Source organism: Clarias gariepinus, chromosome 5, assembly GCF_024256425.1.
Source record: "Clarias gariepinus isolate MV-2021 ecotype Netherlands chromosome 5, CGAR_prim_01v2, whole genome shotgun sequence".
NCBI classification, from domain to species: Eukaryota; Metazoa; Chordata; class Actinopteri; order Siluriformes; family Clariidae; genus Clarias; species Clarias gariepinus.
Genome location: NC_071104.1, coordinates 29,038,778 through 29,056,677, shown reverse-complemented (window position 1 = coordinate 29,056,677; position 17,900 = coordinate 29,038,778). Strand labels below are relative to the sequence as shown.

At 39.4% G+C, this 17,900-nt stretch overlaps 1 protein-coding gene across 2 annotated transcripts; it reads left to right on the top strand.

Annotated features, from left to right (window-relative positions):
• The first annotated feature begins 499 nt into the window (after nt 1-499).
• Nucleotides 500-17,882, top strand: osbpl11 (oxysterol binding protein-like 11). Of its 2 annotated transcripts, none has more exons than XM_053496024.1 (13): nt 500-922; nt 4,300-4,368; nt 4,679-4,854; nt 5,463-5,542; nt 5,801-5,944; nt 6,183-6,381; nt 8,120-8,262; nt 10,186-10,326; nt 10,825-11,278; nt 11,941-12,127; nt 12,764-12,946; nt 15,585-15,738; nt 16,094-17,882. In XM_053496024.1, exons 1-13 carry the CDS (start codon nt 819-821, stop codon nt 16,178-16,180), a joined length of 2,121 nt encoding a protein of 706 aa, XP_053351999.1. In that variant the 5' UTR covers nt 500-818; the 3' UTR covers nt 16,181-17,882. The 2 variants fall into 2 exon arrangements, with proteins under 2 accessions (XP_053351999.1, XP_053351998.1); XM_053496023.1 differs by having other exon boundaries at nt 5,756-5,944.
• The last annotated feature ends 18 nt before the right edge of the window (nt 17,883-17,900 follow it).

The window sequence follows — 17,900 nt, the reverse complement described above, 5'->3', positions numbered from 1 at the left end:
TGGGTTTTCTCTGGGTACTTTAGTTTCCTCTCACAGCCTAAGACTTGCAGATTAGGCTAATTGGTGTTCCCAAATTGCCTGTAGTGTGTGTGTGTGTCCGCCCTGCAGTGGATTGGCACCACCTCCAAGGTGCACTCCGTCTCGTGCACGAAGTTCAGGCCTCCCCTAAACCTGTACACAGGATAAACGGTATAGAAGATTAATTAATTAATTAAGTATTAATATTAATTAATTAAGTAATTAATATTAAATAAAGACGTCTGTTACTGTAAATCACCTGCATGCTGGTGTCAAAATGCTCTTTTTATAAGCACATTAGGATTATGTTACACTTTAGAGTCATTATCAAATATTTTATTACAGAGTCTCCGGTCCAATCTTTTGATTCCACAGCTGCATTCTAAATAGTAAACTACATAAAGCCTTTATTTTCCCCCTAGGTAGTGCTCCAAGATAGGGAGGGGTGGAGCGTTCGAACGGTGCCTCGTGTCACGTGATCTGAATCGACCGTGTTCTGTCATGGTAGCACAGGGCTGAAAAGGAGCATAAACAATATTCTTCTCGCACAAGCGTATTGCTTATTTTCTTGATTTTTATCTCGTGTAGAATGAAGTCGTTGATATGTGTGAATAGGTCAGACCGTGTTTCACTAACGAGGGTAGTTTCTAAATGTTTAGGTTGACAGTTAAATGGCTTGTTTTAGCGTTAGCTCCGTGCTCATATCTGTCTAATCTCTGCTAGTCTCCCCTGTCAGAGGCCACAGTGGGCAGCTAGGTAGCTAAAGCTAAACTACACCGAGCTAGGCTAGGCTAAAGACAATGCAAGTTGAAACAGCGGGAATGCGAATCTCTGAAAGTGAAGGCAAGCTCGATGTTCATACACAGAGCTCTTTCAGGACGACCTCGAAAAGTTGGCAGTACAGGTGAGTTAACTGGTGTGTGTGTGTGTGTGTGTGAGAGAGAGAGATGGCGGTGCTGGTTATTCAGACACCAGCCTAAAGTGAGGATACTCAGCTGAGAGTGCAATTAGCGGTTATAGTAAGGGTGTGTCAGCAGCACAGGGTCTCGCTTTTAATCCTGAGGTATCCTTTTTAATCCAGGGTAATTTCCTCAGTTTTTGACCCTTTCTTGCTTGTTTTTCTTACAAGTGTGTTTTACAAGCACATCTTCCCGACCCTGGTTCCCCTGTGTCCTGCACACATTCACGGCGTTCACCTAATCAGCTCATAAGCTCATCTTTTGTGACTTTTATCACTGTGTGTGCGCGTTGGTGCAGAAAAAACACAAACATATACAGGAATGCAGGAAACCTTTGTATTAAGATATAAAGAAATGGTCAGGTAGGATTTATATACCGCCAGTCAAAATCTGGACACTCCTAATTCCATAGTCTTTCCTGATTTGTTTTTAAATAAATAAATAAAAAAACAATTTGAATGCTGAAGGGCTGCATTGTTGCTTAGTGCATAGCACTGTCACCATGCACCTTCAGGGTCCAGGTTCGATTCCCGCCCCTGTGTGCATGGAGTTTGCATGTTCTCCCTGTGCCAGGTGGGTTTCCTCCAGGTAATCCGGTTTCCTCCCACAGTCCAAAGACATGCAGATTTGGGTTAATTAGAGTTCACTCTCAAACGTACAGTGTTTTATGTTGGTCTGTACTTTGAGAGCCACAAACACCAGCATTAAATTTCTTGTGTGTTTTAAGATAGTTCTCCTTTGAACCGTTATTGAGCATCTTGAGATGCGTCTGCTGCTTATGCTCTGTAAAGCCTTCATAACAGCTCTAATCTCAGGTGCTGTTTGTTAATTGGTGATTTTTGAGACTGGTAACTCTAAATAAACTTCTCATCCGCATTGGAGGTGAGTTTTGGTCTTTCTTTCCTGGGAAGGTCTTCATGAAAGCCAGCATAATGGTTCTTAATGGGTTTTGCAAATGCACTAATTCTGTTCGTACAAAAACTATCCCAGAACAGCTGAACTTCTTTTCTTGAAATAACAGCCGGTTGTTGTTGTTACTTAATTATCCAATGCCATATGTTATTTCAAAGTTTTTTGGGGAAAAAAAAAATCTAATATGGTTCTATACCAGGGTTTCTCGAACCTAATATTTAAAGGGCCCGATCTGATTTCTATTCAAGGTTAAAGCTCTGAAACGATTGGTGATAAGCAGATGACTTTTATTAAACTTGCTTATAACTTACAAGCAATACGTATTCATGTGTAAGGCACTCTGAAACAAAATACATTCAAACCTAGTGGAAAAAATGCCAGTGTTTAAATACAATCAAATGCTTAAACCAAAACAACTTTTAACTTTAAAGCAGACATTGTAATATAAAAATGATTTTGAAGTAAAAGTTACAAGAAGGAAAAATGTGTAGAAAATGCCAGCCACACTGCTTTCTCTTTCTTTCCAAAGTGCTTGTAAGGTTGCGCTCACGTGACGACTGCTGTGGTCTTCCCATCTTTCACGCATGAAGAAATCAGAGAATTTTTCCAGCTGATCCAGGAGGACAGAAAGAGTGAAGTTAATTGATTGTGGCATGCCGAAAAGTGGGGATGTTTCATTTTACTGCAGCGTGGGCAAGCATGAAGAAATGCATGGGTATCTCATTGGTTTTGCTCTCTATTGTGAGCGGGCTTGTCATGCATCTGTTTAAAATTACAAAACTGAGCGTGAGAGACACGACAAATGAACGGTCCCCAAGATAAAACGCACAGCAGCCCAGTCTGAGAAGTGCCGCTGTCTGATTCAGTTAGCTGCCTAAACCTTGGAACAAAAATTATGTGGTCACTTGACTAAGAGATGATTATTATTATTATTTATTTTATTTTTTTGCACCTTTTGGATTATGACATCCTCGTGATGGACATTAATGGAAGGTGCCAAAGTCGTGCTTTTCCGTGCCTACAGGACAGAATGGGGCCAGGGGTAGCTTAGTGGTTAAGGCATTGGATTACAGTTAGGAAGATCCAAGGTTCAAACCCCACAACCACATAGTTGCCACTGTTGGACCCTTGAGCAAGGCCCTTAACCCTCAACTGCTTAGATGTATAATGAGATAAAAATGTAAGTCGCTCTGGTTAAGAGCGTCTGCCAAATGCCTTAATGTAAATCTGTTGGCTCTCTACCTAATTTTAAACGGGCACCTGTTAGCCAACCCTTAATGGGTAATGGCCTTTACCCGGTTGTTAGCGTCGCCATGACAACGATGTCAAACAGGGTAATCGCCGTACTAATCTCCAAATAGATTACAAATCTAACAATTTAATAAGGTTTAAAATATAGTGGTTGTATTTTAAGGTAGGAACTATGTTGTATTATTGTATAAATTATGTTGTGTTATTGTATGCATTGCTAATTTGGGTCTGGGTTTTAAAAAGCCCTATACTAGAATCTAGAAAATAACCTACAAAACATAAAACACTGAATTAGAAGGTGTGACCCAACGTTTGACTGATGCTGTATGTGGTCAAAAGGTTCTGGACTCCTGTCCATCACACCTGTGTGTGAGATCCTTCCCCAGACTAATGTTCCTGCAGTGTTTTATAGCACACAGTTTTGTAGAACCTCTTTATATGCTGTAGATTTACAGTTTCCCTTATTGGTATATAAGGAACCCAAACCTGATCCAGCATGAACACTGGGCACAAACCGAGCTACATAAAGATATGATTTGTGGAAAAACTGACCTGGATAGTAATCCCCTGACCCCACTTTTGGGAGGAACTGAAATGGGGATGGTGGCACAGTAAAGTAATGGTTGGTACTGTGGCTTCGCACCTTCAAGCAGTGAGGATTCGTGTAGCCCTTCTCATGCACTGAGGCTTCAGAGGTAGGCTTCAGGCATCCTGCAACCCTATACAGGATAAACAATATAGAGAATAAGTGAGAGCATGGAAAAGGGATTTCACCTCACTCTATCTCATTAATGCCCTAATGGTTGGATGAGCATAAATCCCGACAGACATGCTCCAAAATCATCCTAGAAGGTTATTATTACAGTAATGGTGGACTAACATGGTGTTAATGCACATGGTATTGGAATGGAAACTACAACAGAAAACCTCTGGCCATATAATGTATTACAGCCAGGGCAATTTATCAACTTTGCTCCTTTTATATTGTTTGTTTTAGTAGATGTATAAATATTGCAAAAATTTTATTTATTTATTTATTATTTTTTTATGTAACATTGGCTATTCTATTTTACATGCTTTTTATGTGTATATTTTAATATTTAAAACATTGTGTTTTCACTGGTAATGCATTATTATTCGCATTTGCTTTTTTTTTTAGTGATCACATGGAAAATGTAGATGGATATTTGATGAAGTACACAAATCTGGTAACAGGATGGCAATATCGGTGAGTACCTGTTTAAAATGATTGGCATAAGGACCACAGGTTTCTGACCCTGTGCCTGGAGTACCCTCTTGTTCTACTGTAAATGACAGTGTTTCCTCTGTTCCTAATAGTCAGCCCATTAACAGCCCTTCCTGAATTTAACTTGGTGTGAGCAGGGAAAACAAATCGATGTGGGACAGGGGAGTGTACTCCAGGACCAGCACTGGGAACCTGTAGAATACATCGATTTTGAGATCTTGTAAACTGACTTTGTTGTATGTGAGCCTTGGTGTTTTAGCACCACTGACTTTGCTTTTTGTGCGGTCTCAAGGTTCTTTGTACTGAACAACGAAGCAGGGCTGCTGGAGTATTTTGTAAATGAGCAGTCACGGCACCAGAAGCCCCGGGGCACATTGCCTTTAGCAGGCGCAGTCATCTCCCCGAGTGATGAGGACTCGCACACCTTCACTGTCAATGCCATCAGCGGAGAGCAATACAAACTTCGAGGTGCCTCTTTTTCTTTATGTGCTCTTTTCTTTCATCCATGAAGGAACTAAAGAGAAAATGACCAAAGCCAGACACATGTTCTCAAAAAAAGTGCTGAAGCAGTGCCATTGCATCCAGCAGATTATTTAAAAAATAAGTAACACCAATAAGAGCATTGAATAGTATTTTTACTTTGTAGTTGGATCGATCCCAGACACAGATTAATTTGATGGGAAAGCAGACATACACCATACTGTGCAAAGCTGAACCTCATCATCTTTATAGCTTCTTTTACTTTGATAAACATTTTTATTTGAAGTACACAGCCAGCTTGTTCTTGCAGACTATGTAAGCTGTGTTATTGCTTAGTCAGCAGATTTTGTGCAGCTCATTAAGTGCAAGGCTGCACACACAAGTGAAGCAATGCTGGAAAATTCAATACTTCCCCTAACTAGCTCAACATCTTATGCACTTCAGCTTCTTGTACTGTAGCTTAAGAGCTTTGTTTATAGCAACTCTGTGCCAGAGTTCCATTTAAATTGCAGTATGATTTTAAGGTCACTTCTTGTTGATCTTAAAGTCTGTTTGGATTAAGTGTACAATGAAGCCTATATTTGTGCTTCTTTTAGCTACTGATGCTAAAGAGAGACAGCACTGGGTGAGCAGGCTGCAGATCTGCACACAGCACCACACTGAAGCCATGGGCAAGGTGAGAAAACTTAGAAGATACTGTTTTTTCGAAAAAAATGCTACTTTCTTTTTTTTTTGCTATTTCACAGGTCGGTAGTTAAACCAAGTAATGTTAAACCAAGCAGAATTTGTGTTAATTTTTGTTCAAGTCTGTACAAGGTCTGCTTGTTCGTTGCCCTATTTGCATGGGTGTGTGGTGTCGAGTTTTTTGCAATTTGCTTTTATCCTGAAGACTAACCCACCACTAAAGACTCGCAGTCTGTCCGCGGCCTCTCAGGGCAGTTCCAGTTCTCCTGCGTCCCAGCGTAAAATCAGCCATAACACCGGCTCCCTGTTGGGTCTGTCCCAGTTCCACCGTGGCTCCTCCAGCTACTCCAGCAAGCGCTCGGTGCTGCGTGACCACCTGGTGGAGGCTCGTGAGGTGTGCCCATATTTATGTAGTTTACACTATCTTAGAATAAAGAGGACATACTGTACTTTAGCATGTCCACTGTTGTGATCATATATCTGTAAAGAACATTAGAACTTGCATCCAGTCTATGTAACTTGGAACTTTGTTAGGTTAACTCTGCATGAATTCCTGACGTTTGCACACAAACAATAGGCGTAGTAAATTTATGTTTTAATAAAGTTGTGCATAAATGTTTGTTATTATACAGATGATGACTCAGGCACAGGATCAGCACAGAGACCTGGTACAGTGCATCGAGGGCCTGCCGGCCAGCCACAACCCCTCTCCGCTGGACCAGGACCTTCTGCTGCTTAAAGCCACCTCTCTGGCCACAATGTCCTGCCTTAGTGACTGCCTGCAAATCCTACAGCTTCAGCAAGTGGCCCGGCACAAAGTTCCAATTGGAGGTACCAGCTTTGTTTTAACAGTGCATCTAGACAGTCCAAACTCTGGAGATTGATGAACATGTGACCGAGAACTATATCAAAATATATGATGTGTCCAGGATCTGGTAACATATAAAATACATATAAGTGTATCCAAGCATTAGTCAATTTTTCTTCTGTCTGCGGGGCACAGTGATTTGGCGGTTATCGTTGTTGCCTCACACCACATCTGTGGACCCCCTGTAACCCTGCAACCCTGCACAAGATTGGAAGTATGGAAAGTAAATGAATTTAGACTGTCAGCTGTTTTATTTTTTGTTATATACTATAATATCCTTCATCCTTTCATTCTCTATACTGATTATCCTGCGTATAGGGTTGCAGGGGCCTGGACCTTATCCCAGGAGACTTGGTGCATAAGGCGGGGGTACACCCTGGACAGGTGCCAATCCATTGCTGGGTGTGCATACACACTACACACATTCGGGAACACGGATGAGCCTACAGTAACATGCATGTCTTTTGGACTGTGGGAGAAAACCAGATGCACCCAAAGGAAACCCGCCAAGCACTGGGAGAACATGCAAACTCCATGCACATACACCCAAAGTGAAAATTGAACCCTCGTCCCTGGAGGTGCAAGGCCACAGTGCTAACCACTATGCCACTGCGTCGCCAACTGTAATGTACATCATATTATATTTTAACCTTGTAGGTTTAGTGTTTTTATGTTCACATAGATAACCCAATCCCCCAAATCATATATTAAATAATGCAATGTTATTTATGAACTAAACAGCTGTTTTGTTACAGGTTTAGTGTGCAGAAGTTGCTGTATACCAAATGTTCTTAAAGACTTACTGGTGTACAGATCATAAGGCTTTAATGTTTTCCCAACAAATCTGGTCTTGTACTGACTATTTTATAGTGATGCATATTAAAAAAACATCACTGATAATCATTTTTATTGTACACGTATCGAGTGCCACTGGTAGCAAATCAGTTAATCCAAGGTTATGTTCTTGTAGTATTTATGACCTGTGGCCCTAGCCAGAGAGTGGAATAAAGTTCCATAATGGATGAGGAACAGTATCCCCTTCTGATAGGCCAGTGCAGGTAACCAGAGCTTTGGGGGCGTCACCCATGTGCTCCACTTGCCAGCTTCCACAAACTGTCCTGCTGTCATGTAACTATGTCACAAATGCATAAAGTGATTGTTAAGTGACATGAGTGCCAACTGTTCCAACCCCCACATTTCTGCCTAATTAATCGTATTGCGTATTAAATAAGTGGCAAGCCATGTTACATGATGGGCCAGGGTGGGCTTGTAGGTCTGCGCATCTTGTGCACAGAATTGAATTTGATCCACTTGCCAAGCATACATATTTTATACCTCTCTGAGAGAAAAGGAACATACAAACTGGCCTGCAGTCAGTGGGGTGTTTTATTATTTTAGTTGGTGTGTAGAGCCAGTAAGATTAAGAAGTCAGAATTCCCTTATAAGATTCTGCTGATTGTAATGAAGCAGAAGTTTTGAGCGTTTTCTTACTGGCAGAAAAGCTACTGATCTGCATTGTGCCGTACTGTGTATAGACGGCAACCCCTAGGCTAGGGTTGCACATCTGAACTTCAGGACAGTTGGGAGGGGTTTAGACGCCTGTGGTTCTAGTTGTGACTGAGGCTGTCATTGGCCTGTTGCCACTGCATGTAGGGTCTGGTGACATGAGCAGCTTTGAACAAGGCTTCGTTTGCCCTGCAGGGCCGACCATCGAATGGCTGGAACCCAAACTGCCGGACGTTCTGAAGAATGGTGGAACCCTGGCTAGCATCACCAAAGACAGCAGCAAAATGCAGGGCACCGCTGTAGAACCTGCTGAAATGGACTCTTGTGACCTTGTTGGGGTAATGATAGCTTTACATCCTATTCCATTTCTGACATTTTGCCTCTTATTTATTTCAGCTACTGATGTTTTTTGGATACAGCAAATTTTGTCTGTAGCCACACTTGTGTTTCTGTTTGTGTTGTACTGTATGAGTTTTATAGTGGTACAATTTGGCTTACGATCAAGGGTTGGATTAAACCTCCAACTACTATCCCAGTCGTCTTATTTGCAGCTGCTCTTAGAATGAGTTTGTTTTGGAAGTAAGTCTTGTCAGAAAGATGAAACTTGGGCAAAGAAGGTTGTGGTTAAACTGAGCAGCCTGTTACTGGAAAAGCAATACAATAGATGCAGACACAGCTCTGTCCTCTTCCTTAAATTTGTTACATCAGTTGGGCCGAAAGCTTATAGAAGGCAGACATTCTATATAAATATTTTGTTTGCAAAGCAGTGACTGTATCATTTCATTAGCTTTTTGGTCAGCTATTGCGGCAATGTAAACTATGCAAAGAAATGGAGCACTGCCTGTTTAAGAAAGGTAACCACTCGGGGTTAAACATTTTGCCTACTATCAAGTGTTTCTTCAATTAAGTCTTAATGAGGGAGGTTATTGTGGGTATGGATATGATTATCCTTTACAAAAGACTTTCTCGTATGAAAGTGAGTTATATTAAATATGAAAGGACTTCCGAGAAATAAACGCACATTTCTGCCAAGAGACTTAGTTGATGATTCATACAGGATGAATCAACACACAATCAGCTTGTTTCATGAATTATATTGTGGATGTATTGGGGTAATTAGATTTAGCCTCATCCCTATTATGTTGGGGTTTACTTTTTGTTTTACAGGTTTTACAGCTTTGGTTGCCAGGTCACACCTGGTGGGAAAACATATTTATTTCTATTAAGAGAAATGATACCAGTGGCATTCAGTTTTGTCAGGGACATCTGGAGTGGAAACATTGGGAGGAACATTTGCTGCAGTCGTTTTTTTGTGTGTGTGTTACTGGAATTGGAGTCCGTATACAAGTTCTAGGCCAAGTAACTGCCTGAGCAATTTCTATCAGGATGGTTTACATTTGGGTCTTTAAAAAACTTTAGTGCAAATCCTAATGTACACAATTGTCACATATTTAAGTCTCTATACTGTAAGTGGATTATATGTTTGTAAATTTGATTGATTTTTGCTCAACTTCTACACAAGTAAATGGAAAAGACTACCAGGAAGTACATTGGATTGGGCAAAGCAATCACAAGAGTGAGGAAAGCCAGTGCATGAGATGGGTCTCGTATAGAATTTCAACGAATGTGGAAGTATTTGGCCTGCCATGCAAATGAAGAGGGATTTCATGATTGTAGCTTGATCTGAATCAGGTAGAAATGTGAAGGATGTAAAGCAGACATAGCTACATACTATCAATGTAAAACTATAAAATATTAATATAAATCAAATTTGAATTTTATTTGTCACGTACACAGTATGCTATGCAGTGAATTGTTTATACAATGGCTAATGACATAAAAATAAAAAATAGAGTTTTCAAATAAGGAATATAAAGTATGTAATAAGAGAAATATTATACATATAACATACAGAAAACTTTTTAGCTTTAAAGGTTCACAATATGTACAAATAATAAAGTAAAATAGAATTGGAATGGAATTGGAAGATGGAAAACATGTCCAGTCATGAGCGAGACAGCATGCAGAATAATGTGCAAAGTTCAAGTTCCAGGGTGTGCAATGTATACATTATATGTATATGTTCTATAGAAGTAATGGGAGGTTAACGACAGGATAAATCTTCGATGTCTCTAGTTTGTAATTTATATGAATAGGACTTAAGTCTTTTTTTCCAAAGACTAGCATTCAGCATTCCTTCGAAACCTGTTTATTTACCTTTATTTACCACATTAATTACCGTTAATGTTCATATGTTCTAGGAGCAGGAAGACATTGATGTGGAAGAGGAGCAGGAAGACTCCTTTCCTGCTGAAGAAGAGGACTTGGGAGCAGTAGAGGAAGAGCGTAGTGTCATACTACATCTTCTCTCTCAGCTCAAACTGGGCATGGACCTAACCAGGGTGCGCCACCGTACCAAGCTCTCAGCATAAAGCATATTTAGCATGTTTTTATGTAACCGCATACCATTAGGATTAGCATGAATAACAGGAAAGGTCACTTGTTAATAATATCCATCATTATTTGCAAGCAACTTTAGATATTCCACACCAAAAAAACATGTAGACGCATATGAACAAATATTAATAAGTGGGGCAGGATTGTAGGGTAGAATTAAGAATGTAAAGGATTGGGTTTCGAGATAAGATGTTGTTTGACAACATTCCAAACATAATGTGCAACTCTGGTGAAGGCGTTGTCCTGAGACAGTGGATATTAAATGGAGGAATAATGAGCTGACCAGTACAGGAGATTTCAAACATGTAGCTGTGTTAGCAAGAAAAGGTGACATGTTTGACATGTCAACTTAACCTAGCCCTACATCTTCAACTGTTTGTTGTACATACCTTGTATATTTTGTCAACAATTAAATATTGCACTATTGCACTTCCTTTATGTAGGTGGTCCTTCCTACGTTTATCCTGGAAAAACGCTCTCTGCTGGAGATGTATGCAGATTTCATGTCTCACCCAGACCTTTTTGTGGCCATCACAGATGGCACCAGTCCTATGGACCGTATGATCAGATTTGTGGAGTATTACCTCACTTCCTTTCACGAGGGCCGCAAGGGCGCTATTGCCAAGAAGCCCTACAACCCAATCATTGGTGAAACATTCCACTGCTCCTGGAGAGTGCCAAAGGCAGCAGCAGCTTCTCAAGGAAGTGTCCAGAAAGAGGGCTCTAATACATCAGACTGCTACGATGTGAGATTTGTGGCCGAGCAGGTGTCCCACCACCCACCCGTCTCGGGCTTTTATGCGGAATGCCAGGAGAGGCAGATGTGTGTAAACACACATGTTTGGACCAAAAGCAAGTTTATGGGCATGTCTATTGGTGTTTCTATGATTGGAGAAGGTAAGGTGGTTTACTTGCATAAGTTTTTTTTTTTTTTTTTTAATTTGATTAGTTTAGGATTAGGAGATTACAAATGTTAAGATAACAAACTCATGTCTTGAAGTACGTATATATTAAGTAAAAGTATTTTCGATATACTGTAGTCAAAGGCATCTAGTATATTTCATATAAGATTAAAAATCAAATTAAATGTAGTTCTAGACATTTCTATGTTTAAGGAATGGGTTGTTGTATATTGGCAGATATTGTTGCCAGTATAAAGCAATTAATTGTAGAAAGAAGCTAAATCATCTGCTGGAAAATCTTGAAATTAGTAAAAATGTCTACAAATAAGTCCTTTCCTTGCCGAAGAATGTATTTGTTTGTTTGTTGCAGTGTTGCTTTAGTAACTTGTTCAAGTGCATAGCATTCTAACAAAATATTTTGACCATCTTTAGACTTTGTATCTGTACTTTTCCAGTCCCTTGACATAAAATGGCTCTTAAATATCAGATGGCGATCAAATTTAGTCATGTTGAAAATATTTTCTTTGCAGTTTTTTGTGTGATGTTAATTTTGCAAATGGGGCAGGTTTTATGGTTTTATAGCCTCTGCATGCTTAATTGAAGTTATTTTCTGCAGTGTTCTGATATTCATTGTGTGTTGGGGTTGGGTTTTCTCAGGTAATCTGCACCTTTTGGAGCACGGCGAAGAGTACACGTTCACTCTGCCATCTGCCTACGCTCGCTCGATCCTCACAGTGCCCTGGGTGGAGCTGGGCGGAAAGGTCAACGTGAACTGCGCCAAGACGGGCTACAGTGCAGCCATCACCTTCCAAACCAAGCCGTTCTATGGGGGAAAGCTGCACAGGTCAGTGACACAGGGTCACATTACGTTTTAATCGACTCTGTTGTCAGTCTACATTACGGTGTACTGTCTGCAGAGAGCTTGGGGATTAAACGAAAATGGGTGTAAGCTCTATGTTTAATCATGTGAAAAGATATATAACTGTGTGATATGAGTCACAGTGAATACACATGAACACACAATTTCTTAGAAATTTACTTCAGTCTTTTCCTGTAAGTATATATTCCTCACCACTTTTACTGATTATTCCACAATCGTTTTAGCACACTTTGGATTAAATGCGATTTTCTTTAAGTACTTGCTTAATGTTACTTTAAAGAGCAGAATAAACAAACAATACAGTTCCTCACACCATTACAGAACACAAAAATTGAGTACTGCTAGAAATCTAATTACCTCGTTTTTTTATTTTTTTTTTATATACAATAGTTTCTGATAAGACAGACCCAGTTTTTCATCATTTGAGAATCATTTTGCATGCTCATTTATGCTGCCTTATCTCTCTCTCTTGCTCGCTCGCACTCTCTCTCTCTCTCTCTCTGACATACTTTGTCTTTGTGTTACTTTGAGTGGCACATATTTCCATTGTGAAAGCTGAGAGTGTAGATTGTAATAAGATCCTATGTTTTTGTTATGCAGAGTAAGCGCCGAGGTGAAGCACAACCCTACCAATTCTGTAGTGTGTCGCGTGCAGGGGGAGTGGAACGGCGTGCTCGAGTTTACCTACAGCAGTGGTGATACGCGCGTCATAGACGTCCTCAAGCTCCCCATCACCAGGAAACGAGTGCGGCCCAAAGAGCAGCAAGGACCTTATGAGTCCAGGTGAGCATAGTTTATCAGGATTTACATTTCACACAGTGGTTCGTTCATATTTTTTGTGTCATCAATTTATTGATGAATTTGCATACACTGCCTGGCCAAAAAGATCACCATTTCAGAAATTATTGCTTTGCAAAAAGCAAAGGAAATATTAAAATTTCATGAAGCAATGGAAATTACTGGAATTGGTTTAAAACTTCTGAATGCATTATTTAAATCTGGAAGTAGATTTTTGAATCATCAACTTCACAGAAGAAAGTCATAAAAATTCATCACTGTCCATGATCAGAGATCATTTATAACCTAAATTGCATTGAAAAAAAAAAAAACACTAGTAGAAATCACATTTGTTTAATTGTTAAGTAAAAACATTTCCATACACCCTAAACAGCTGTGTGGCCAAAAGAAAATCGCTTATTAGTGAGGCTCATCCTATTCTCACTAAGTTCTACAAGGCTCTGGAGGCAGCGTTATGATCTGGGGTTGCTTCAGTTCGTCAGGTCTAGGCTCTGCAGTAAGCTTGAAGTAAGCTTATGACCTGAATGTACTAAATGACCAGGTTATCACATTAATGGATTTTTTTTTTCCTTGCTTGATGGAACGGATGTAATCCAATACTAAAACTGTAAAAGTGCTTCTGGAAGCATGAGGAATTATTTCGATACATGAACTGGCCAACACATTGCATGCTGTAATTAAAGCTTATGGCAGTCCAGTTATATATTAGTGTAGGGCTGCAACTAACGATTATTTTGATAATCGATTAGTTGGTCCATTATGTTTTCGATTAATCGGATAAAAACTAGCCGCTTCTTTAATTTGATATTTTGCTTATAACTATTAAAAAAAAAAAAAAATCAGGGTATTATGTGTATAAAAATTTACTTTTAAAAATGCAAAAGCCACATATAGAGTTTAATAATCTTTAATTTTGACATTTTAAACCTTAAATTAAATGTAGTATATAACGTGTGTGTGTATGTGTGTGTGTGTGTGTGTGTGTGTGTATGTGTGTGTGTGTATGTGTGTGTGTGTATGTGTGTGTGTGTGTGTGTGTGTATGTGTGTGTGTATGTATGTGTGTGTGTATGTGTGTGTGTATGTGTGTGTGTATGTGTGTGTGTATGTGTGTGTGTATGTGTGTGTGTGTGTGTGTGTGTGTGTGTGTGTGTGTGTGTGTGTGTATGTGTGTGTATGTGTATGTGTGTGTGTATGTGTGTGTGTGTGTGTGTGTGTGTGTGTATATAATAAATACAATGATATATTCAGTTGATAAGATATAAACAGCTAAAATAATGTAATTTTGTATAATAAAATGTATGCATAAGTAAAACCACAGTAAATTACAAGTTAACTTTGTAGTGGACTATAAAAAAAAAAAACTGTAGAAATGCAAAAAGCTACTAGTCACAAATACACTGTTATTTGCATTCGCTGAAAACCACAACAATCTCACTAAGTGTAATATTCTACTGTTATTCGCACCGTGTAAATTAGGCGTATCTAATATAGCGCCTTTTAACTAATCACTATTTGTTGACAACGAATTTCATTAGCGATAATTATCGATTTTATCGATTAGTTGTTGCAGCCCTATATTAGTGTGCAACTTTGGGCCAGACAGTGTAATATTACATTATACTGCCATTTAGTTTTTATATCATCTACGTATGGAAACTATTGAAATGAAAAAAAAAATGTTAAACTATTTAGAATTCCTTATTTACTTCACTCCCTTTTACTGGGAAGGAAAGTTTGGTCAGAATGTACCTATATGTCTTGCCCGTCTAGATGGTATGTCTGAACAATGTCTGCCTACTAGGACAGAGAGCAAGAGGATTAGGATAGAAATGGATTGGCGGATGGAATTCTCCAGTTTGCTGGGAAACAAATAAATTGTATTCCCCCCCCCACACACACACACACACTCACACTGTATGTTAGTTAGTAAGTAAAAACCCTAGATTACTACCATAAACCCCAGAGATGTGTACAGCCTTGGGGAAAACCACTGAGTATCATGCTGTGGGATTTCAGCAGGGATCAACTTGTGTTAGCCTTGAACTCGTGTTCAAGTTCTTGTTGGAAATGAGTTAATTCTCACCAGTAATGACCATCACATTAATGTACACAGGAAATCTTGTATTTTCATAACATTTGTGTAATATACTGGTAGCAGATTTCAAATTGCACACTACTATACAAATAGTAACTCATGATTCTATTGCTGTTTTTAATGTTTAAGATTATTATTCAGTGCTTTAATTTATAACTAGATGTGCCTGCGATTTTGCCTATTTAAAAAATAATGTACAATTTCGTTTGTTGGATTTAAGAATGAACAAAACTTTTGTGTTACCGTGAAGTGCGATTTATATTTTTTAATGATCCATTTAAATTTCAGACTGGCAGATCCTCTTAAGAAGGAACCAGCACAGCGTAACCTGTTATACCTTTTTTTTTTTTTTTTTTTTTTTGCCGATTTAAGTGAAATTTCTTTGACGGAGAGAAATTTATTATATTTTATTCATGGTTCTATGTATTTAATGTTTTGTGTTATTTTTTTGGTTTGCCAGATTGTAACTGATGAGTCATAACCAAAATCTCCATCTGTTTTACTGTGCCATTTTTGCTTCTTGTAGGCGACTGTGGCAGCATGTGACGGAGTCCTTGCTACAGAAAGACATGGAAAAGGCCACGGAGCACAAGCGCTTCCTGGAGGAGAGACAGAGGAAAGAGGAAAGACACCGCACTGAGACCGAGACGCCATGGAGGACCAAATACTTCGAAAGAAAAGTAAACATATTCATCAACATGCTGCTCAATCTATCACTCACCCCCATCTCTCAGTTTCTAAACCAAAAAGCTTTAGTGTGCTTGATGTGGTGTTCAGAGTCTTTACTTACAGTACATGAATCATAAAGACTGAATGCACTTTTCCATTGAAGATGATTGAAGTAACCTGATCGGTGTTCATTTTATAAATAGATCTGCATTGGTGCCTTTGCTTGCCCTAGATGTTTATTCAGTCTCTTATGAAAATAGTGTCTGATCTAAGTCTTTAGGGTTGTTGTTTTAAGCTGAATTATTTAGGGAACAAAATGTTCTTAAAATGAGTCTAAGCCTGTTTTACCCTCTTCTTATCCCCCAGGGTGAAGGCTGGGTGTATCATAAACCACTGTGGAAAAGCGTTCCAGTACGGAGCTCCTCTCCTGCAGCGCTTCTGTCTAACCCCTGACCACAATTCCAGCCCCGATCCCTCACCTGCAGGAGCCTGACCCCCCTCCCCATAGCTGTCTGTGGGATCTATGCTCTCTCTTTTACAAATGAAGATACACACACACACACACACACACACTCAAAGACTCTGTTCCTTATGATTCCTTAATAATGTTATAATGCTCTGTGGAGAGTAGTGGACTGCTTGTATGTGAGATCATAATCAGCATCCCTTGATTCAGATACATCATCATTTTGATCCACAAGAGATCCCAGTGTGCACAGGCGTCTTTTTTTACCGTTGCCTTAACGGGAGTTGTGAATAGCATGAGAATGTGCCGATGATGTCTGACAGGCATGTAAGTGAGGATTGTGTTTGAGGGTGTTTTATTAACCTCTCTTGAGCTTATTATAAAATGCTGTTATTTGGCTTAATTATGGCCAAACACTTTTCCAATATGAGAGCAGTTTACTTGATATATATTATGATTTTAAGATCTTCAAAGTTTTGTGCGGGAGCGTCTAGATGTTTGACTAAATGATGAGTAGTAGCGCACTGTTTTTCATTAGGGCTCGATTCCATGAAGCATCTGGAGCCACGATGAAAACAGATTCACTGTGTCGGCCTTTGCTTTGTGCTACAGTGGTTAGCCGAGTGTTTGGAGGGAAGTGTTGAGAGCTGTATTCGTTTTGGTAAGGCTTCTTTCTCTTTCTTGCTCGACCTTTTCCCTCTCTATCCATTGCATCATTGCTCAGGTGGGGGGTTGCCCTGATTTCAAAACACTATTCTGTTGTTTTGAAAGCACACACTTTTTCTGGCTTCAATTATCAAATTTTAAACAACTTTAAACATCAAACAAATCCATCATGTCCAGTCTCCTCTAGTCTTTTTGTGAATATGTGAAGCTATCATACAGTATTATTGCAATTTGATCAGAATTGTCAAATCAGATGCAGTGCAACGCTGTGTAGTTTTCCTTTCTTTCCTATGTAATTCTACCTCTCGACTGAAACTCTACAGTCCGAAAGGCAATCAGATATAAGCCACATATACAGGTACCTTACTGTTAAAGATGTTTTAGTTACCTTAATTTTTTTGAGCCATAAAAGCCAGCAGAAATAATAACAATGGAAAACTGAAGAACCCATAATATTAAAAGTGTGGAGATTTCCTGCTTGACTGGAACAAAGCTCATTTACTTTAAATGCTGCATTTTTACTTCTAACTGATGGCAGTTCAAGTAATCATGTGTTTGACAGAGCACAAGTAAAGAGTCTCTTATATGAAAGTGCTACTTTAACCCTGGTTGGTTTTGCTAAGAGATTTGTGGTGCCTTATTTGTGTTGGTCTTCCTCCTGTTCATGCCTGCAAACACATTCGTTATGAAACACATTATGTACGCATCTGCTCCCATTTCCCAGCATCTTGGCATAGAAACTCTGAATGTTTGCGCTCTGCTCTGTACAGTTTGTGGTTTAACTCGCACACTTGGCTTTCCACTCTGGGGGCAGATCACCAGTACACAGATCTAATCAAAATAGAGTTACATGACACTTTCAGTCGAGAATCTCCGCTGAAAATGCCCAAACCAAGACATGCTGTGTCTGCACACAGGCTCTACGTGTGTATCTCTCTGAGCTGTGAACTGCACTGATGTTTTAATTATTCTCCTGAGAAAAGAGATGAATGAACTAATAAAATCAATAATGTATTAGAAGAAGGTTACTGGTTTCTTTCT